General features: G+C 32.8%; 2 protein-coding genes across 2 annotated transcripts; both read left to right on the top strand.

Annotated features, from left to right (window-relative positions):
- The first annotated feature begins 10,467 nt into the window (after nt 1-10,467).
- LOC110731101 (PLASMODESMATA CALLOSE-BINDING PROTEIN 5-like) lies at nt 10,468-11,500 on the top strand. Its single transcript, XM_021910940.1, has 3 exons — nt 10,468-10,606; nt 10,793-11,056; nt 11,226-11,500. The coding sequence occupies exons 1-3, from the start codon at nt 10,510-10,512 to the stop codon at nt 11,258-11,260; spliced, it is 396 nt and encodes a 131-aa protein (XP_021766632.1). The 5' UTR covers nt 10,468-10,509; the 3' UTR covers nt 11,261-11,500.
- Nucleotides 11,501-12,305: 805 nt separating this feature from the next.
- Nucleotides 12,306-23,683, top strand: LOC110731128 (PLASMODESMATA CALLOSE-BINDING PROTEIN 3-like). Its single transcript, XM_021910962.1, has 4 exons — nt 12,306-12,350; nt 22,928-23,002; nt 23,203-23,449; nt 23,613-23,683. Exons 1-4 carry the CDS (start codon nt 12,306-12,308, stop codon nt 23,681-23,683), a joined length of 438 nt encoding a protein of 145 aa, XP_021766654.1.
- Nucleotides 23,684-24,258: the final 575 nt, after the last annotated feature.

Genomic DNA, 24,258 nt, shown 5'->3' with positions numbered 1-24,258 from the left:
TTGGAGAAGCTAAGATTAATTAAATAGTAATAAAAGGGTAAACTAACTAACTGCTCTTGTTAGCATTGCCTCAGCTTCTTCCCAATAACTACATCTTAATTGGCAGCATCAAATTCCGCAAAGAAGTTGTCATGTTTTAGATTATTAATGAGAGATTACTTTAGATTGTCATCACATGACCATTTGAACCACCTGAAGTTATTTTTATTGTCTTATTCTTCTATCATTTAAAAAAAAAGTCAGTGTCTTAATTATAATAATTATTATTACTACTGTATTATTTTGATAAGTTCACATGGCCGAAGGCCTTCTATCTTTATTAGGTCTAAACCAAATCTATTATTCTTATTATAAATAACGATAAGTAAATTAAACACATTTATTATAGTATGTATTTTGTTTTTGAAAAAAGTATTACTCCTTAGTTTATTAAGGGTTTGTTCTCATTAACTGAACTGAGCTAAGATGAGCTGAACTGAATTGAACTGAAATGAGCTGAGCTGAACTGAACTGAATTGAATTGAAATAAATATTTTATAAGAGAAGGAAATTAGGAGCTGAATTGAAATAAACATAAACGTATGAGAACAGGCCCTAAGTTTCGTAGTAATAGAGTATATAAATTAATCATGCACTTCAACCATCAACTTAAACTTATGATACAATCAACGTAGCAATGACATACATGATTTCATGTAAGAAAAATAATGAGGAATTTGGTATCAAGTAATCAGATAAATTCTTCAATTAAGGTATGCAAAAACTCTTTTCTAATAGTAAATTAAATTTGTTCTTTGCTTTATTTTGCCACTTTTGCTTAATTATTTTGCTTTACAAGTAGTCTAAGTATAATCATTATGCTTCACATATGACTTATAGGCTCCATTTATGCTTTTTAGGCTATATTTTAAAACAAGTTTTAACAAAATCAAGTAAAGTTTAACAAAATAAGATATTTGACATATATATAATAATACTTCATATTTAACATGTCAACCATCAATCCATTAAACAAGATGACAGTTACTAAAATTCATATATAGAGAGATAGTATTCGCTACTCTCTAATAATAATAATAATAATATTCAAGATCAAATAAAGGTATGAGATATAAGTTGAACAAGGAACAATCAATACATTAAATTAAAGTAATTTAAGTAGAACTGGTTGACAACTTAACATCTCTCATGTTAGCTTCATCTTTAGCAAAACGTTGTTTTCTCAAAAAGCAACCGAAAACAAACTTTTCATTATAGAACATAATCCATATATCCGAAATACTTAGAATCTGCAGCCAATTACATTTGGAATTAATCAATTATTAAAGTACCGTAACCATTCCATTTATTAAAGAAGATTAGCTATATATGCATGCACTTATAATATAATTGCCCTAAAATCTGAATAATGGAACTGTTTTTTCTTAATAATAATAATATTAATAAGCTAGGAATATTGGTGATGATAGTTTGGTATTTCAAAGTTCATTAGTCCAACAAGGAGTAGATACACCTTCTTACTTCCTCCATCTATTTGTAAAATAACAAAATTTTGTATACAATATTATTTATGGTTAATTAAATAATGTTACATGCGTTGAAATATATTTCCTAACGAACTAGAATTGGTACAATAAGCGATAACATAAAAATATGTCATAGAATTAATTAGCTACCATATGTGATAGTAATAGAATAATTAAATCTCGTTTACATTATTTGTACGTAGCTTCTCTCAGCCCCACAAACAAAATCATATGCCTCATTTCTCTGTCAAATGCAAGTGACAAATTATTTGCAAGCAATTTCCTAGAGTTTCAATCAAATATGACAATCACATACATGGACAATGTACGTTCAATTTTCGTGCTAGCAATTTCCTAGAGTTTCAATCAAATATGACAATTACATAAATGGACAATGTATGTTCAACGAACTAATAAGAACCAAATTATGACAATTTACAGTCTTTGATTGTAGATCTGTAGGTATAACTCAATTGCATCCTGTTGTCGGTGAAACATGAAAGTAGGGTTGAGTAGGTATATGTCAATATTGCGTAAAAAGTTAGGGTTTTTTTTTTTTTTTTTTTTTCCCTAGCTAGTAAAGGAAATTTAAAGGGCCCTGCAGTAAATTATGTATTTATAAAGTACTAAAAAATTAAGAGGTAATACGAAGTATTTGATATTAATAGTTTACATTTAATTACTAAGTTAAAAGTTTTTGAAAAGAAAGTTATAATATAATGGCTAAGGTGAGAATTATAAACAATTAATTAATGTTGGAATCCATGTTAAATACTACGTAATTTTGATGGTAATAATCTTATAAAATTCTGCTAAATATGTGAGTCAAATAATATGTGCCCATGTTATAATTTAATACTGATGATGGAGTAGTGCGGCAGTCTGCAATTACAGAGCTAGATTTCGATAGAATCGTATTAGTATGGAGAACTTTGCCACTTTATTACTGTCCCACTACATTTTGTACTATGCTACGTATAACGTATATGACATACTACATGTAATTTGGACTTATTATTATATTCAAGTACTTCAAATAAATTGATAGAGTCCTCTAACATAATTCAATGGTTATGTATTTAAATCATAATAAATTAACTCAATCTTATTATAAAAGCATTATTATTATAGATCTTAATTAAAGGTACGAGCGCATGTTAAACATCCATTTAAGTAAGTTTATTTAGAACCTTACATTAAATATACGAAGTATTTTATCTGATCTAATCATAAAATGATCACCATATAAGCTCATACTCTGAAATTAAATTAGAGTTCAACAGGATTATTGCCACTTATAAAATTTCTATATAAAATTTCTATAACATATTAAGGACAATGGTTAATCAAACCATTAAAAATCTGGCTCTGCACTATATTCCCAACAATCCAATGTTGCGCTATAGGCTATAGCTAATAGTGGATATGATACAACTAATAGTGCATTTACTTAATTTACTCGCTAATGTATATGACACATCACTTGCATTACCATACATATGGTTTATGATAGACTTAGTTTTAATCTTTGTAACATATAATAATTAAGATGCTTAAATTGACTTAGATCAACAACTTTTTTTAAAAAAAAAAGGTGACACTGAGTAAAGATTTCACAATAAGCCTATAGACCGTACAACAAACCCAATTATAAACTCAATTAAAACGAACCACTCACACCTAAAAAAATCGAAATGGATAAAATAATGTCATCACTATCATTATCATAATAATATATGATATATCCAATTGGAATGATCGCTTCATTATTAATTCATAGTAATGGTTTGATAACTAAAAAAAAAATTAAAAAAAAAAAATCTTATTGATGTAGGTAGGAGGACGAAGTGTAGCCACACAAGAATCAATGCAAACTTGTGCAAATGAAAGGTATATATTTAGAAGTATGTAAAAAACATTCCATGCAAATTGGGACGGCAATCTTATAGGAAGTCTCAAATGCACGCCCTAGCTTGTTCCCCCTTCATCCACTACTTCGTTTCATACTTCTCGACATATACAAAACCACACTAACTTATTAATAATTATCTTACAATAATTATTAATAATAATAGTAGATGATGAGTTACATACGTTATTAGAGGAGCCTCCAATTTACCCTTTCATATGTTTTGTAATACAAAAGGAAGCATCCAATAGCATCTGCAGCTTTCATCCCTGCATGCCATTATCTTCCAAACACTCCCAAACAAATTTGGTGCGCGTTGGAGAGAGAACCCTTTAGAGGGAATGTTTTTGGTGTTTACTCATTTTATAATTATATTTGTTCCTGAAAGTTCGACTCACTTATTGCTTATTGCTTACTGAATGAGTTGCTGTATGTACTATATACACGTATCTTTAATTTTAGAAAGGTTCGTTATTACAAAAATTTGGATGGAGTATGAATTATATATATAAAAAGGATAGGTTAATACAAGGTTAACTTTAAAACGAAAAGTGAGTCGAATTATTAAAAACAGGACGGAGCAGAGGAGAGGAGGTCTTTAAATTTCATTATTATATATTCTCTAGCAAGTACTATGGTTAATTTAGATTCAAGGAAAGCATGATAAGGTGTTTTAGATTATTCCAACTTTATATTGCTTGTCGTTGTCTATGTTTCACACTGCCTCCACCCACATCATGCAAAACACAACAGAGAGAATCATGAAAATGAAAACACATTCAAGGGGGGTATGGTGCAGTCAAAGATTGCTTACAATTATTATTCTTCTCAATATCTAAGGTTCATGGTTCCAGTTTTGTGTTGGTACAATAGAAAGATCTTACGTCTTTGTTATATATTGCATGGATCTTCTTCGTTTTTTTTATTTTTTTTATTTTACCTTACTAGTTTAAGTTTCAACATTAATAAGTTGCACGCAACAAAATAATCCAAAATAATATATAAGGCATGCATCAATCTACACTTTGAATGTCAATGATAATAAGTATTGGATGTGGTAATTAAAAAATATATAGTTTAGTATGAAAAAGACCGTAAGTTTGTGTACAGAGTGAGTAAATGCTTGTATAATTCCATGCTTTATATACATAAAATATTTCCTTTTAAGTCTACAAATTACTTTACTTATCATATCATGAATCAAATTAAAAAGTTGTAAGAGAGGTGTATTATAAATCATCTAAGCTATGTAATACTCGATAATCCTAATCAAAACTTCAAAATTAGTCATTGAATGAACTAAATTGCATAGTTCTCCTAAAAATGTTGTTTGTAGTTCTGATCCATTGTACATTTATACAATATAATGCGTTTGAATATACATTTAATATGCATAAAATAATACTATAATGTTGATTGATTGTTGCGTCTCTTACTTAAAAAATGTAATAATCTCAATTTTTATTCTAATTAAATTATAATCTAGAAAGACTGTATAGCCTACCAAATTATCATGGCTCCATTCATTGAACTAATTATGTAATTCAAATTATTTGAATGAACTACACTCAAATTTCAACTAAAATGGTTGTCATGACCTAAAATCAACCTATATGTGAAGTGACCTTACCTAATACAAACTCGTATATGATTTGAATGCTATATACTTTATAGTGCACTATTCAATATCTAGCGTCATGTCATGAACATTTATGTAATACGTTTGAATTGTAGTTTGAATTGTTCATATCCATTATTTGCGTTGGAGTTAATTTTGTAATTATTTATATTACTTGTATTATAATTTTGGATAAAAAATGGGTTGTAATAAATATATCAATTGAATAATTCGAGCTCTTTTGGTTTCATTAATAATTTAAAACATTCTTTAATTGTTTACAAGCTATCGGGACCAATGACAAGAGCACTTAAAAGACATTAAATCAATTTTGTATGTTGATGTATTGTGCAATTTGTATTGCTCCTCAAATATGCATCACAAAACAAAATTCTAGAGTTGTACATACTAAATTAAACTTTAGCCATAAAATCATATCTAATTAAAAAGAAAGAAAATTATGTATAATATCTCAATAGGGCATGGGCAATCAACTAGGGGGTTCCATTCAAATTATATTAGACGACCATGATGGTATATCTAGAAAACCATACTTGCTTTGATTTTGATGAGATTGAGCCTTTTATTATTACTTCATTCTTCTCTTAAAGCTTTCTTTTTTTTTTTTTTTTTTTATTGAACTTTAGACAATCTTTATTCAAACATCAAAACCTTTTACTACTTTATTCATCTTTTAAAATTATGATTTTGGCTTTTTAATGTAATAATTAGAGGTGTTATTAGATCGAGTAATTAAGCCGTTTTAATGAAGTCGGGTCAAGTCTATTTCAAATTTTAGTACTAGACCAATAGTTATTGTGTCCATACAAGTTAAAATCCGATTTAGATTTTGTTTGCGTCGTTTTTTGACTGAGTTAATTGGGTCAGTTTTTAACACCTCTAGTTGCAATCACTATTTATTCATTTTAAAATAAAAGTTCAATTATTATTTATTATTACTATTATGACTGACTACACAATGTGGTTGTTTATAAAAGAACAAAGTAACTCTTATAACACTGACGAAGCAATCCGACCTTCACCGAACTATTCTTATAACACTAACTAAGTAATTATATGATGACTAATCTGACCATAATATAAGGATTTATGTTATTCTTATTCTTATTATTAGTGTTATTAAAAAGTAAAACTTATTAAAAGATGGATGCACTCACACCTTTTCCCTAAAGATCCTCAAAAAGAATGATGAAAGTATGAAACCACTCGATCAAAAAAATAAATAAAAATGAAATAAAGTTACCCCTAAGAAAAAGGGCGCAAATTCACATTTCACACCCAATATCTTTTTATTTTAAGAAGATAAAGTAAAGTGAAAATAATATGCAAAAATTAATAATAATCAAAAAGAAAAAAGGGCGGGGAATTCGGATGTTAGTAAAGAGTTTAGATTCATAAAAACCATTATTCCTCCAAACATACCCTTCCAAATGCTAGTTTCTAACATTCTTTTGTATTTTAGTAATTTGGACATTTTCTACTTTACAAGTACTACTTTTTAGTATTATATTATAAATTTTAACCTTTCTTGTTTTCTTTTGTAAAGACCAAAGCCTCCTAAATATTTGGCCACCCCCTTTTTAATTTTTTTTTCTTCAATTTCCACTATTTTTCTTGTTGGGTTTTTCCTACTTATCCCCCGATTCTCCCTCCTTTCTTTCATTCTCTTCTTTTCATAAAACCCCAATATCAAATCATTTTTCAGAATGATTTTTGAAAACCTAAATATTTTTATTTTTTAAAATCCCAAAACGTACAACATTACTTATACTATTATTATTGTTATTGCTACATATTCTTTTTTAATAGTATGGTTAATTATCACTACTATATATATACCCCTTTCTCTTCATCATCACCTCTCAAAACAATTATTCTTGCACACTCTCTCTCAACAATTCTCATTGTTCCAATTACTACTCAAAACTTTTGTTGCACCTTTCCGCAATCAAAATAAATATTACTCCTTCGGTCCTTTAATTAGTTCGATCTTTTTGTTTCTTTTATTAGCGTTCCTAAAAGTTCTTCCCATTTAAAAAACCATTAGTAAAAATGATGAGTGCTCAGAATCAAGCGGAACACGGTGTGATTCAATCCTCAATAGCTCTTTTACAAGAAAGATTCAAGCAACTTCAAAGAGTGAAAGAAATGAGAGAGAAAAAAGAGCTTCTTACTATGTTTTCTGATAATTATCCAATTAATAATAATAACACAACCACTAATAATAATGATGGTGATGTTGTTGATGTTAATGATGATGAAGTTCAAATATTTCTTCCACCAAATTATTATCATAGCAACCGTAAGCCTTCTACATGCTATTATTCATCATCAACATCGTCGTCATTGTCATCGTCATCGTCGGTTTTATCTCATAATAATAATGTCAATGAGATGATATCCCTCTCTCTTTGGCCTCCGGCCATGTCATACACCAACGCTACTGCCACTGCTGCTGCTGAGGATTTACGACGAGCCCCGCTTTCGACGATGAGTACTAGGCCTTCTTCATGTGTATCTAGTGCTTATAATAAATTTGAGGATTCTCATGTTTCGGATGTTGATACTACTCTTCATCTGTGAGCTAATTTTGATTAAGTAAATTAATTAATTAATTAATTAGTTCACGTCTTTCTTTGTTTCTTTTCTGTACTCCAGATCGGACGTACTTTGATGTAATATTAACTAGTAAAGTTAGTAAGATTATTATAATATACCAAGTACTACGTACCATGAAACTAATATGTTGTCAATTGCATGGTTTGCTTTCATTTAATTGGTAACCATATCCAGATATATTTAATTTTAGTACTTATATTATACTAAAACATATGTAGTAGTTCGTATATGATAACATATAAGCTCTAATACAATCAATTCCAATGCACTTACTCAAACGATCAATCAGTTTATGATAGCATAGTAACTCAAAGTCCATATATAACTTATTATTAATTTATAACTGTTACACGAAGTATATGTAATTATAATATTATTTTCTACTAGTTTAACAGTTATATGTAGGCTTAGTTTATTAAGTTGGTAGTCTTGTTACTCTATAATTTCTAGCTTAACGTTAATGGTACTATATTTCTCGTACAATAATCTGACAACTCTTATGTCTTATAAAAGAGAGGACATGATTTACGAAATTGTAAATAAAAATGAAAAGAAATACTTGTATGGTTTTTTTATTGGATTATTTAATGTGTAGATATCATATCGAGTTTGCAATGCTTGGCTGGTGGCACTCGGTAATATTGAGCTAATTGAGGTATTTGAGGGACACATAAGCACATAGTGGTATTATTAAGGGATAGAAGACCAAAAAAATAAAATTTGCACTTAAGGGTATGTTCATTTCAGCTTAATTTCAGTTCACTTCAAGTCCAATCAATTCAATTCAGTTCAGTAATTGTGAATATGTCCTAAGTGGTATAGTTAAGTTATCGAGTACAAATATTAATATAGCTACTAATTAAGCTACATACTTTAATTTTATTTTATGATAAATGGATTAAATGGAAGTTAGATTAGTAGGTAATTTTTAATTTGTAGAGTTATAATTATTCACAAACTAATTTAATTACCAATTAATCTTAATTTTCATCAAAAAGAGCAATATATAGCAAGTTTTTCTCCGTTTTCAACGATTTAGGTTGTGATTGTTTGGTATATGGAAGGTGTAATGGTGTATGTAGTCAATAAATCATATATTCTTGATGATTAGTGATTAGGTTGACTAATAATGCATGTGACTAATAGGATTTTGATAATCCTAGTTCACCTAATCATTCCCTTGAAAAGAAAGGCCACGATAAATTTTGTTATTAAGCATGAAGCTTAGATTCGTATTATCATCAAAATATGTATGTAATCATACCATAATTAGGTGATGTGAGTGTTGTAGCTGTTGAGCTTTTGCGGTAATCTTCTTGGATCACATACTTGTACTTTCATGACCATACTTATGTTCCTTTTCATTTTCTTTTTTTTCTTTTCCATTTTGGTAGAAAATATGTTCTCCATTATTATGACGAGGCCATGTCGTCTCCTACTATACTACTATAATTAACATTATTAAGGTAGTACGTGTTTTTCAACAAACCAAAACATGCATAAAAAAAAAATTGTTATATGGAGGGTCTCCCCTAGTACATTTATTAATTTGTACTTCGTATATGATAATAAAATCAACGTATAATAAAAATGTGATAGTAAGTAATGAATTTGGGAATAATCAACAACGCTAATGAAGAATTGAAGATGAAGGATTCAATATTAGACATCTTAATAAGAATCTAGAATGTCAAGTTGATGGAACCACTTCATAGAGCTCTTTACTATCAATGCAACATAATTATAAAATAGCCAAATTCATTCTTAGAACTTTATACACCTGCTTATTTGTAAGCTTGTAACGGTTCCAAAGCAGGGGCACCCCACACAGTGTGCATTCACTTCGATCTTAAAAAAATTTCTCAAAATTGGTTTCAAAAGCATATTAATTATATAACACAAGACATAGAAATGAAACATGTTGAGGTACTTCCCAGCATAGAGTCCACAACATTTCGAAAGGCCACTTGGATGGTTTGGACTTTGAACTTGCATTTAAATTTCAAATTTAGTTGTTTACATACAACTTATGCTTCCCTTCATTAACTCAAGGTTACCAAAAGACTTTATGCATGTGACTGGCAAATGGTCATATATAATTTCAAATAACATTATATCCTCGGCCTTACAATCTCGAGAGCGCAATAGAAGGTAGAAAACGTGACCTAATATCTAATTATAGGTTTGCTAGCTAGAGAATCTTCAATGCTCTTACTCATCATCGAAGTCATCAGATTGTACCTTTTGTTTCTGCAAACTAGTTAGTGGAAGGAACCTACTATAAACGTAGAATCCAAGCAAATTAATGAACTTAATTTCCCTTCCATTTTACTCTTCTAATTATTCATTTATTTAATCAAAGAACTACACACATACTAATAAACTACTCATAGGCAATAGGGCTAATAGCTCTGTTTATTAACAGAGGTGTTTGTGTTTTGTCTGATACAAATGCTTTAAAATCCTTATTAAAGCCCATAATACTAACGAATATGGAATTTGACTTGGCCTAATTAAAAGGGATTTTCAATCAAGCTAACACAAGTATGACAAGATTTAGTGGAGGTGAGTTAAAATCCATTAATGTGATCACATAATGAAAACTATAATTAACTCCATGATAATCAGTACTGTATTAGTGAAGACGCTAATTATGGGCATCTCGAGTTTACAGTGATGCTAGATCCAAGGTGTACGAAAAGTATATTTCATATGGCTTTGTCTTTTATGTTCCCCTGATCATAAAATATATATATAAGCAGCTCAATATATGTGAATGTGCTTAACTTGTACTTTCATTTTACAGCTGCAGATTAATGCTCATGCTCCTTCAGCCAGTTCCGAAAATTATGTTGCTGCGACAGAGAAATTTGCTTGCTGTGATTGTATTGATATCGATCTCACTCATTTCTGGTATAAAATCATAACATTATTACATTACATATTGCCACTATACCGTCTTATTTTTAACACTTGATATGTGTGACAGTTGAAATATATGATATGTACTGTGTAACTGATGCAAACCTCTTCAAGTTTGTGTTACTTACATTGGTTATTTACTAAACGTACTCATTATATATGTATGATGTGGATCAGTATTGCGGGTAGAAGCACAACTGGAAGAATGGTGCATTGCAGACGAGCAGGCGTCGGATGCTGAGCTGCAGAGTGCACTTGATTGGGCGTGTGGGAAAGGAGGAGCAGACTGCAGTAAGATTCAGAAAGATCAGCCTTGTTATTTGCCAAACACGGTCAAAGACCACGCATCATTTGCCTTCAATAGCTACTTTCAGAAGTACAAGAACAAGGGTGGCACCTGCTACTTCAAATCAGCTGCCTTGATAACCGGGGTTGATCCTAGTAAGCTCCATACTCTAATTAAAATTTAAATTAACCAATGTTTACTTATACATCACAACTCGCAAGCATCAATGTGTAATGATCGATGATCCAACATTAAAATTAAAAGCTCTTTATATTACTAACAAATTTCATGATTGTTGTGTGTTTGTTCTCTATGTTTGAACAGGCCATGGAGGATGCAAGTACGATTATTCCCATTGAAGTAAAGCACATATCAAAGCTTGAAACAAGTATCGACTTCTTTGAAGATTCTATCAATGTCTTGTCTGGAGTTGCAATCCTATCCTCAGGCAAATTCATCATCTTTTTGTGGATGCGTGGCCACAAATTAAATGATACTATTGTATTCTTGAATTGTAGAGATCATCAATTTGCAGCTTATCAATAAGAAATTGGAATATATTTATATCTGTTAGATAATATAAACTCCTTGATTAGAGTGATTTCCATTGATCAATATTTATAGGGTTACAATGAGAAACTTAATCATATTAGGTAACTATAAGATATGTACAGATATCAAAGATAATCTTATATAAAATATATCCTAAACCTAGGATGAGAATATTCTATGGATATTCTCTATCACACCCCCGCAGTCAGAGCGGGAGAAAATCGGATGCTCAGGCTGGATCTGAATCACGCATCGAATGGTAAGGATAGTATAGTAACCCATGATCAAAAGAGAAGTAGTAGGCATGTGTTGGTGATGACGATGAGAAGCAACAACCACGACCTACGTATAATAGAGATATGCGCTTTTAGGCCGAAGGAGAAGAGTCACGCATATACTTGGGCCAAGTTGCAGATCCAGAGAAGAATAAGTTAAGGGATCAAACCATCATCGGGGAGAAGACACTACACTACTACGTGAAATCACAGTTGAAGAAAAACAAATAAAATTGCGCAAGAAAAGATTAAATCCCACCGCTTGAAATTAATCAATTCTCAAAAGAGAAACCAGATAGCAAGAATTAATACTCCACAAAGATTCCAAGTGCTGCAACAATAAAAGGAGCTAACTTGATAGCAAAAGAGATGTGCAAAAGTTGACCTTATTGTGATATACCACCACCAAAACAAAATCTATGTGATTATGTGTAAGGAAAAAATAAACCAGTGAGGCAATGTAAGAATCATTGTTGGTCATGGGGAGGTGGAAATAGAGTGTGGCACATGGAGTAGGTTGGCAGATGTGGTTACTGCCAGTAGGGGGAGGCGGTAGTGTATGCGATTGCCAACAACGATGGAGGAGGCTTTCGCGATTGCTACTGTTGGTAGGAGGCGCAAGGTTACATAAAGATCCTAAAAAAAACTTTGAGAAAAGAAAAAAAAAATCTATATGTGTGTTTGCGGAAGCATAAAAAACTTTGTATATCCCGCCGGTGGGTTTAATTTTCTAACCCACCGGCAGGGTGATAATTTTTGTATATGATCCCAAGATCTAACCTAAGCTGTGATACCATGTCAGATAATATAAACTCCTTTAAGTGTAACTATAAGATATGTACAGATATCAAAGATAATCTTATACAAAATATATCCTAAACCTAGGATGAGAATATTCTATGGATATTCTCTATCAATATCAGATATTGCCATTAAGTGTTGCGTGCTACAAGTCCGCCCATGGTGCATGATGCACCAAAGGGTATTTATTGCTTAAATTTTTTCAGTAAAATAATGTTTTAAATAGCTAACTTTATTAACATAAAATACCAGTTAATCAATTTGATGAACAAAATTTGTTTATCAAATGGCAAAATTGTAAATAAATCAATAATATTATTGATTTATTTACAATTTTTCCATTTGATAAACAAATTTTGTTCATCAAATTGATTAACTGGGACTACAATATAACAAGGAATCAGTAGAAAATAAATTTTAATCAAAGAAATAATTTTAATTGATTAAAATTATTTTCAATTCAGCAAAAATGAGGTGAAGTTTTAAGATAACATTGCATGAAGCATATTTTCATGCTTAAAAATAAGTATGTATAATAAAAATATTTGGAATATAATTAATTCTTCATTATCCCTCTATTACAAGATATAGCATATTTTTTCCAAATATTATTACGTGGTAGGAAACTAAATCATATTATGACTAGACCTGCATTAAGGATAGAATATCAATTAATAAGAATAATTAGGATGATATGAATTGATTGAAGATCATGAAATTATTGTTTATTTCCTTCATATACTCGCAATATGGAGTATAATATCTGTAAGTACTAAATTAAGCTTGATTGTACCCAACCCCATTAAGTATTAACATTATTGTTAAGAATGAAATAATCACATGATTAATTTCTAAATTTGAAGATACAATGCCATATAGTTTGTGAAGTACTCTGTATATAATAGATCAGAGCGTAATACATACACGTACTATTAGCTTGTACAACGAACCCAATTTTCAAAGATGAAGACTCCTTGCTGTTGTGTTTTTGTTGCTTGCTTTTTGTTGGTTCTTTTGTCACAAATATCAGGTAAGAAAAATAAATATGAATATGTTAATATAACATTGTTATTACAAAGTAGTACTAGGAATGTCATATAACTTATTATAAATGTATACTAATATCGTTGTAATAAATATTGTATAGGGGGTTACAGCCAATGCAGAAATTGGTGCATAGCAGATCATGAAGCATCAGATGAATTGATACAAAAATCACTAGACTGGGTATGCGTGAATGCAAAAGAAGCATGTAACAGAATACAACCAGGACAACCCTGTTATAAACCAAATGATCTAAGAGCTGTTGCATCCGCCGCCTTCAACGACTATTGGCAGATTGTTAAGCATGCTCCCGGGGCCAAGTGTGACATCTTTGGCGCTGCTATTTTGGTTGACACTGACCCTAGTACGTCTTTTAATTAACCCACCCCAATTGTTTTTTCTTATGCTCGTAGTAAGCTAGCTAGTATGTACACTCTTAATAATTTAATTTGTTTTTCTATTGACATCCAGGTCATGACACTTGCAAATTTAGCTGCACACCTTGAAGATATTGGGAAATAACAAGATCAAGCTAAGAGAGGAATAAATGTCTTTTTGTAATTGTATTAATATTTCAGGAACTAGTTTCTGGTTATCTTCTAGATAGATGTTTACACCTACATCATGTATTTTTTTTGTTAGTTAGATGTTTTAAGTAATTCAATGATACAACTCTTGGAACGATTATCATTTTTACCAAACTTCAATAGATCATGACATTGAACCAAGTTTATCTCGATTAAGTTCATTATGCATTGGATTAGTTTGAAAATCTTATGACTTGTCAATAGAATTGATCTTAATTTACCTTAATCAACGGAAAGAAACCTCATTAAACCCCATAATACATACTAAAGAATAGAGCTGTCAAAAGTTGACCCGACCCGAAATACCGACTCAAACCCGATTGTTAACCCGCCCATCTAAACCCGAAAAATGGTGACCCAAACCCGACCTGAAATCAACCCTAAACCCGAGTAGAACCGAGTATGTGAGATCCGAACCCGAACATGAACTGACCTGGAGATAACCCAACCCAAATGTAACCCGTAAATTATTGACCTGAACCGAACCCGACTTGAACCGAAATTGACCCAAACCCGTTTTAACCCGTCAAAACCCGAATTTAACCCGACTTGTTATTAACCTGACCTGAATTCAACCCGACCCGTTCCTAACCTGACCCGAATTAAACCCAACCTATTACAAACCCGACCCGAAATCAACCCGACTTGTTATTGACCTGACCCAAATTCAACCCGACTTGTTATTGACCCGACCCAAATTTTACCAAACCTATTACTAACCCAACCCAAAAATTAAACCCGATCTGTTAATAACCTGACTCGAAATCAACACGACTTGTTATCGACCCGACCTAAATTCAATCCAAATTGTTCCTGACCCGATTTCAAATCACCTTAAATGCAATTTAGACCACCTTATTATTGTTGATCAAACCATTTTGTCTTGGGAGACCAAGTCGGTCCAGGCCAGCAAAAGAAAGGAGCATCATCCTCAAATTTAAGAGTTAAATATAATATATATTTGTTGTATGGTCAAAGGAGATAATTATCTTCCTAAATTATAGACTATAGTTCCCTAGTATATTGCCATATATATTATAGTCAAAGGAAATAATTATCTTGATAAAAATGATAATTATCAATTTATAGTTAGTTGAACCCGAATATGACCTGACTTGGAAATGACCCGGCCTGATTGTAACCTACAAATTATAGACTTGAACATAACCCGATTTGAATCCGAGAATGAACCAACTTGGAAATGAACCAAACTGATTATAACCCGCAAATTATTGACTTTAATCGAACCCGAGAATGAACCGACTTTAAAATGACCCGACCTGATTATTACCCGCAAATTAATGACTTGAACCGAACCCGACTCAAACCCGATCCAACCTGATTCTAACCCGCAAATTATTGACTTGAACCGAATCCGACTCGAACCCAAGAATTATCTAACTTGTTTTAACCCGTGAAAACCCGAATTAAACCTGACCTATGGTTCACCTACCCAAATCTGATAAGAAGTATGACCGACGTGACCCGACTCAAGCATGACCCAACCCAAACCCGACCCGCATAGGTTATGGAATTAATCCGATTTGAACCGGCCTGAGTTGACCCGACCCACTCTTACCGACCTAAACCCGACCCGTTTACTCGAATTGAAAGCTCTACCCAAAACCTCCAAAATTTCGCAAAAATCGTGGATATTAGCCTTCAATTTTGGAATTTTTTGACTTTTTTTCGCCCGGAAATAAAAATTACCAAATGTTTACCATGGTCCCTAACACCCTCTAGGAGTCCAATTGGGTGGATGGAACCATCCAATTTACCGATTTACAATCTTCACTGATTTCTCTAACTTAAGCCTATTAAGAACATTTATGACAATATATAATGATCATATATGGTTCCAAACGACATTATATGACCCTGAGATGTATCCCCTAACATCTCAAGCCTTTTCGAAACCAGGCCCCGAAACCTCTAAAATTTATCAAAAAGGGTGGATAATTAGCCTTCAAATTTGGAACTTTTTGACCTTATTTCGCCCGAAATTAAAAATTGCCAAAATTTTTACCACGCTCTCAAATACCCTCCGAGAGTACAATTGGGTGGGTGGAACCATCCAATTTGCCTTTAAACGACCAATTTATCGGTTTACAACTTGCACCGATTTCATTAACTCAAGCTTACCACGAACATTTATGACAACAAATAATGATCATATATGGTTCCAAACGGCATTATATGACCCCGAGATTTATCACCTAAAATTTCAAATCTTTACAACACTAGGCCTCGAAACATCCCAAATTTCTCAAAAAGCGTGGACAATAAGCCTTCAATTTTGTAATTTTTTTGTCTTTTCATCGCCCGAAAATAAAAAATTCCGAAATGTTTACCAAAGTCCCTGATATCTTCTGGGAGTCAAATTTGGTGGGTAGAACCATCCAATTTGTCTTTAAACGGCCAATTTACCGATTTACAATCTGCATCGATTTCATTAATTTAAGGCTTCCACGCACATTTATGACAACATATAATGATCATATATGGTTCTAAATGACATTATACGACCCCGAGATGTATCTCCTAAAATCTCAAGCCTTTTCAACACCGGACTCCGAAACCTCCAAAATTTCTCAAAAAGCGTAGAGATTAGCCTTCAATTTTCAAATTTTTTGTCTTTTTTTTCCTGGAAATAAAAATTGCCGAAATATTTACCATGATCCCTAATAATCTCTAGGAGTCAAATTGGGTGGGTAGAACCATCCAATTGTTTTTAAACGAACAATTTACCGATTTACAATCTGCACCGATTTCATTAATTTATGCCTACCATGAACATTTATGACAACATATAATGATCATATATGGTTCTAAACGACATTATATGACCCCAAGATGTACTTCTAAAATCTCAAGCCTTCAATTTTGGAATTTTTTAAATTTTTTTCGCCCTGAAATATAAATTGTCGAAATGTTTACCATGGTCCCTAATACCCTCTGTGAGTCCAATTCAGTGGGTGGAACCATCCAATTTGCCTTCAAACGGACAATTTACTGATTTACAATCTACACCGATTTCATTAATTCATGCCTACCACGAACATTTATGACAACATATAATGATCATGTATGGTTCTAAATGGCATTATATGACCCTGGGATGTATCTCCTAAAATCTCAAGCCTTTTCAACACCAGGCCCCGAAACCTCCAAAATTTCTACAAAAGCGTGGATATATTAGTCTTCAATTTTGGAATTTTTTGACTTTTTTTTGCCTGGAAATAAAAATTGCCGAAATGTTTACCCTGGTCCCTAATACTCTCTGGGAATCCAATTCGGTGGGTGGAACCATCCAATTTTCCTTTAAACGGGCAATTTACCGATTTACATTCTGCACCGAATTCATTAATTTATGCCTACCATGAAAATTTATGACAACATATAATGATCATATATGGTTCTAAATGGCATTATATGACCCCAAGATGTATCTCCTAAAATCTCAAGCCTTTTCGACACCAGGCCCCAAAACCTCCAAAATTTCTCAAAAAGCGTGGATATTAGCCTTCAATTATGGAATTTTTCGAATTTTTTTTGCCCGGAAATGAAAATTGCCGAAATGTTTATCATGGTCCCTAATACCCTCTAGGAGTCCAATTCGGTGGGTGGAACCATCAAATTTGCCTTTAAACGGGTAATTTACCGATTTACAATCTACATCGATTTCATTAATTTATGCCTAACACGAACATTTATGACAACATATAATGATCATATATAGTTCTAAATGGCATTATATGACCCCGAGATGTATCTCCTAAAATATCAAGACATTTAGACACCGGGCCTCGAATTCAAAAAATTTCAGAAAACATGGATATTAGCCTTCAATTTTGGAATTTTCATATTGAATTATTTTTGCTCGGAAATAAAAATTGCCGAAATGTTTACCTTGGTTTCTGATAACCTCTAGGAGTCAAGTTGGGTGGATATAACCATCCAGTTTGTCTTTAAACGTCCAATTTACAGATTTACATTCTGCAACGATTTCACTAATTTATGCCCACCATGAAAATTTATGACAACATATAATGATCATATATGGTTCTAAATGGCATTATATTACCCCAAGATGTATCTCCTAAAATCTCAAACCTTTTCGACACCGGGCCCCGAAACCTCCAAAATTTCCCAAAAAGCGTGGATATTAGCCTTCAATTTTGGAATTTTTTGACTTTTTTTCGCCCGAAAATAAAAAATGCCGAAATATTTACAATGGTCCCTAATACCCTCTGGGAGTCCAATTCGGTGGGTGGAACCATCCAATTTGCCTTTAAACGGGCAATTTACCGATTTAAAATCTACATCGATTTCATTAATTTATGCCTACCTTGAACATTTATGACAACATATAATGATCATATATGGTTCTAAATGACATTATATGATCCCGAGATGTATATCCTAAAATCTCAAGCCTTTTCAACATCAGGCCCTGAAACCTCCGAAATTTCTCAAAAAGCGTGGATATTAGCCTTCAATTTTGGAATTTTTTGACTTTTTTTTTGCCCGAAAATAAATTGCCGAAATGTTTACCATGGTTTCTAATAACCTCTAGGAGTCAAATTGGGTGGGTAAAACCATCCTATTTGTCTTTAAACGGCCAATTTACCGATTTACATTCTACACCGATTTCATTAATTATGCCTACCATGAAAATTTATGACAACATATAATGATCATATATGGTTCTTAACGGCATAAATCTCAAGCCTTTTCGACACCGGGCCCCGAAACCCCGAAATTTCTCATAAAACGTGGATATTAGCCTTCAAATTTGGAATTTTTTGACTTTTTTTCGCCCGAAAATAAAAATTGCCGGAATTTTTACAATGGTCCCTAATACCCTCTGGGAGTCCAATTCGGTGGGTGGAACCATCCAATTTGCCTTTAAACGGGCAATTTACCGATTTACAATCTGCACCGATTTCATTAATTTATGCCTTCCATGAACATTTATGACAACATATAATGATCATATATGATTCTAAATGGCATTATATGACCCCGAGATGTATATCCTAAAATCTCAAGCCTTTTCAACACCAGGCCCCGAAACCTCCAAAATTTCTCAAAAAGCGTGGATATTAGCCTTCAATTTTTGAATTTTTTGACTTTTTTTTTCCCGAAAATAAAAATTCCCGAAATGTTTACCATGGTCCCTAAAACACTCTAGGAGTCCAATTCGGTGGATGGAACCATCCAATTTGCCTTTAAACGGGCAATTTACCGATTTCATCAATTTATGCCTACCACGAACATTTATGATAACATATAATGATCATATATGGTTCTAAATGGCATTATATGACCCCGAGTTGTATCTCCTAAAATATCAAGGCTTTTTGACACCGTGCCCCGAAACATTCAAAATTTTTCAAAAAGCGTGGATATTAGCCTTCAATTTTGGAATTTTTTGACTTTTTTTCACCTGGAAATAAAAATTTCCAAAATGTTTACCATGGTCCCCAATACCCTCTGGGAGTCCAATTCGGTGGGTGGAACCATCCAATTTGTCTTTAAACGGCCAATTTACCGATTTACAATCTGCACCGATTTTATTAATTTATGCCTACCATGAACATTTATGACAACATATAATGATCATATATGGTTCTAAACGACATTATATGACCCCAAGATGCATCTTCTAAAATTTCAAGCCTTTTCGACAGCAGACCCCGAAACCTCCAAAATTTCTCAAAAAGCGTGGATATTAGCCTTCAAATTTTGGAATTTTTTGGCTTTTTTCGCCCGAAAATAAAAATTTCCGAAATATTTACAATGGTCCCTAATACCCTCTGGGAATCTAATTCGACGGGTGGAACCATCCAATTTGCTTTTAAGCGGAAAATTTACCGATTTACAATCTGCACCGATTTCATTAATTTATGCCTACCACGAACATTTATGACAACATATAATGATCATATATGGTTATAAATGGAATTATATGACCCCGAGATGTATATCCTAAAATATCAAGGCTTTTTGACACCGGGCCCCGAAACATTCAAAAATTTTCAAAAAGCGTGGATATTAGCCTTCAAATTTGGAATTTTTTTGAATTTTTTTCGCCCGAAAATAAAAATTGCCGAAATGTTTATCATGGTTTATAATAACCTCTAGGAGTCAAATTGGGTGGGTAGAACCATCCAATTTGTCTTTAAATAGCCAATTTACCGATTTACAATCTGCACCGATTTCATTAATTTATGCCTACCATGAACATTTACGACAACATGTAATGATCATATATGGTTCTAAACGGCATTATATGACCCCAAGATATATCTCCTAAAATCTCAAGTCTTTTCGACAACGGGCCCCAAAACCTCCAAAATATCTCAAAAAACGTGGATAATTAGCCTTCAATTTTGGAATTTTTCGACTTTTTTTCGCCTGGAAATAAAAATTGCCGAAATGTTTACCATGGTCCCTAATAACCTCTGGGGGTCCAATTCGGTTGGTGGAACCATCCAATTTGCCTTTGAACGGGCAATTTACCGATTTACAATCTGCACCGATTTCATTAATTTATGCCTACCACGAACATTTATGACAACATATAATGATCATATATGGCTCGAAATGGCATTATATGAATCCGAGATGTATCTCCTAAAATCTCAAGCCTTTTCGACAACGGGCCCCGAAACCTCCAAAATTCCTCTAAAAGCGTGGATATTAGCCTTCAATTTTGGAATTTTTTGACTTTTTTTCGCCTAGAAATAAAAATTTCCGCAAAGTTTACCATGATCCCTAATACCCTTTTGGAGTCCAATTGGGTGGGTGGAACCATTACCGGTTTACAACTTGCACCGATTTCATTAACTCAAGCTTACCACAAACATTTATGACAACAAATAATGATCATATATGGTTCCAAACAGCATTATATGACCCTGAGATTTATCCCCTAAAATCTCAAAACTTCTCATCACTAGGCCTCGAAACATCTTAAATTTCTTAATAAGCGTGGATATTAGCCTTCAATTTTGGAATTTTTTGACTTTTTTTTCACCCGGAAATAAAAATTGCCGAAATGTTACCATGCTCCCTAATACCCTCTGAGAGTCCAATTGGGTGGATGGAACTATCCAATTTGCCTTTAAACGGCCAATTTACCGGTTTACAACTTTCACCGATTTACTGGTTTACAACGGCCAATTTAATTAACTTGCACCGAACTCGACTTGAACCAAAATTGACCCAAACTCATTTTAACCCGTCAAAACTCAAAGTTAACCCGAATGGTTACTAACCTTACCTGAATTCAACCCGACCTGTTCCTAACCTGACCCTAATTTAACCCAACCTGTTACAAACCCAACCTGAAATCAACCCGTTTTGGTATTGACCTGACCCAAATTCAATCAGACTTGTTATTGACCCGACCCAAATTTTACCAAAGCTATTACTTACCCAACTCAAAAAATTAATCAACCTGATTTGTTACTAACCCGACTTAAAATTAACACTATTTGTTATTGACCTGGCCTAAATTCAACCCAAATTGTTCCTGACCCGATTTCAAATCACCTTCAATGAAATTTAGACCACCTTATTATTGTTTATCAAAGCATTTTGTCTTGGGAGACCAAGTCGGTCCAGGCCAACAAAAGAAAGGAGCAGCATCCTCAAATTTAAGAGTTAAATATAGTATATATTTGTTGTATGGTCAAAGGAGATAATTATCTTCCTAAATTATAGACTATAGTTTCCTAGTATTTTTCCATATATATTATAGTCAAAGGAAATAATTAGCTTGATAAAAATGATAATTATCTATTTATAATTAGTTGAACCCGAATATGACCAGACTTGGAAATGACCCGACCTGATTGTAACCTGCAAATTATTGACTTGAATATAACCCGACTTGAATCCAAGAATGACCCGACTTGGAAATGACCCAACCTGATTATAACCCGCAAATTATTGACTTAAACCGAACCCGACTTGAACCCGAGAATGACCCGACTTGAAAATGACCTGAACTGATTAGAATCTGCAAATTATTGACTTGAACCGAACCCGACTCAAACCCGAGAATGACCGAACCTGATTCTGACCTGCAAATTATTGACTTTAACCGAACCCGACTCAAACCCGACAATTACCCTAACCCGTTTTAACCCGTAAAAACCCAAATTAAACCCGACCTATTGTTCACCCGACCCGAATGTAACCCAACCTGTTATTAACCCGACCTAAACCTGATAAGAAGTATGACCCGACGTGACCCGACTCAAGCATGACACTACCTAAACCCGACCCGCATAGGTTATGAAATTAATCTGAATTGACTTGACCCGAGTTGACCTGAATCACTGTTACCCGTCCCAAACCCGACCCGTTTACCCGAATTGACATATTTACTAAAGAATATGGAATTTGACTTTGTCTAATTAAAATAGGTTTTCAATCAACCAAGCTAACACAAGTATGCCAAGATTCATTGGAGGTGAATTTAAATTCATTAATGTGCACACAAAATAAAATTACTCATCTCCATGCATGTTTATTAGTATTGTATTAGTGAAGACCCGCTAATTATGGGCTTCTCGAGTTTACTAATTAAGACCTAAGATACGAATGCTGGATCCGATCCGAGGAGTTAAAGGATTGTACGAAGTGTATATATTTCTAAGCATATGGCTATTTTTTATGCATGTTCCCTCATGATTATAAGTATATATGTATGAATGTGCTTAGCTTAGCTTGTATTTTCATTTTTCTGCTGCAGGTTGATGCTCTAATGCTCTTTCATCAAGTTCCCAAAACTATGTTGCTGCAACAAAGAAATTTGCTTGTTCTAATTGTATTGATATCAATCTCACTCAAATCTGGTATAATACCATTACATATTTACGTTACATATTGCTACCATCTTAATTTTAACACTATATATATGACAGTAGAAATAATATGTACTGTTATGAATTTGTAACTGATGCAAATTACTGACCCGTTCGTTATCTGTGGTGCTATATATATGTGTGATGTGGATCAGTATTGCAGGTAGAAGCAGGAGTATGGTGCATTGCAAACGAGCATGCGTCGGATGCTGAGCTGCAGAGTGCACTTGATTATGCATGTGGCGCAGGAGCAGACTGCACTAAAATTCAGGAATATCAGCCTTGTTATTTTCCAAACACGGTCAAAGACCACGCTTCATATGCCTTCAATAGCTACTTTCAGAAGAACAACTACTTGCCTCACAGCTGCGACTTCGGATCAGCTGCTGTGCTAACCACGCTTGATCCTAGTAAGCTCCAAACTCATATATACTTAATTACGTATACATCACAACTCTCAAGAATAAATGTGTAAAGATAATTGTTGGTCGAACATAAAAAATTAAAGCTCGTGATCACTTTATTATTACTAACTAATTTAATGATTGTTGTGTGTTCTGTTTGTTTGAACAGGTCATGGAGAATGCAAGTTCGATTATTCCACATTCTTTGAAGATTCTTCCAAAGTCTTAGACATTATATAGAAGTTGCAATCCTCAGCGAGCATCTCCCTCATCTTCTTAATTGGCCTTTCAAGCGATGTGTGCTACAAGTCCGGTCTAGCTAGCTACAATTTTTTTAGTGGACTATATTGATCGATTTACGTTTTACTAAAATTATTACAATTGCTATCAGCACAATAAGTTAACATCATGAATTGGATTCGTATTGTTAGAGGATCATCTTGAAATGTGGATTCTCATACCGTGCACTTAATATTCCACTTGAAAGTGGGGATTGATGATATTTTGAACCAGTGACATTTGTTTCACGCTGGATCTGATTAGACGCCCGTCGGTAATATTACTCACTAAAAAAAACGCGTTTTCTTGTAGCGGTCTTTTATAGTATGAGTAATTTTTAAATTTTCAAAGACAAAATTGGTGTAATGTATCCTTTTTATTTCTTACTATTAGTTAAAGAAGTATATATATAGACTTTTTTCCTAATTTAGTAATTATTCTTTTCAATTATATGTAGATTATATTTTTCTAAAAAAAATTCTTAAAGATTGCATTTTTTAAAGTTATTTTTATGTTGCATTCCTAAAAAAAAGTAA

Source organism: Chenopodium quinoa, unplaced genomic scaffold (genome assembly GCF_001683475.1).
Source record: "Chenopodium quinoa cultivar QQ74 unplaced genomic scaffold, ASM168347v1, whole genome shotgun sequence".
NCBI classification, from domain to species: domain Eukaryota; kingdom Viridiplantae; phylum Streptophyta; class Magnoliopsida; order Caryophyllales; family Amaranthaceae; genus Chenopodium; species Chenopodium quinoa.
This window is presented reverse-complemented; position numbering and strand designations above follow the sequence as displayed.

Excerpts from the sequence above, each read along its gene's own strand:
- LOC110731101 (XM_021910940.1), top strand. The coding sequence starts at position 10,510 with ATGCTCATGCTCCTTCAGCCAGTTCCGAAAATTATGTTGCTGCGACAG. Across the intron at positions 10,607-10,792 it reads ATCGATCTCACTCATTTCTG|TATTGCGGGTAGAAGCACAA; the intron begins GTATAAAATCAT and ends GATGTGGATCAG. Across the intron at positions 11,057-11,225 it reads GATAACCGGGGTTGATCCTA|GCCATGGAGGATGCAAGTAC; the intron begins GTAAGCTCCATA and ends ATGTTTGAACAG.
- LOC110731128 (XM_021910962.1), top strand. The coding sequence starts at position 12,306 with ATGGAGGAGGCTTTCGCGATTGCTACTGTTGGTAGGAGGCGCAAG. Across the intron at positions 23,003-23,202 it reads GAAATTTGCTTGTTCTAATT|GTAGAAGCAGGAGTATGGTG; the intron begins GTATTGATATCA and ends TCAGTATTGCAG. Across the intron at positions 23,450-23,612 it reads GCTAACCACGCTTGATCCTA|GTCATGGAGAATGCAAGTTC; the intron begins GTAAGCTCCAAA and ends TTGTTTGAACAG.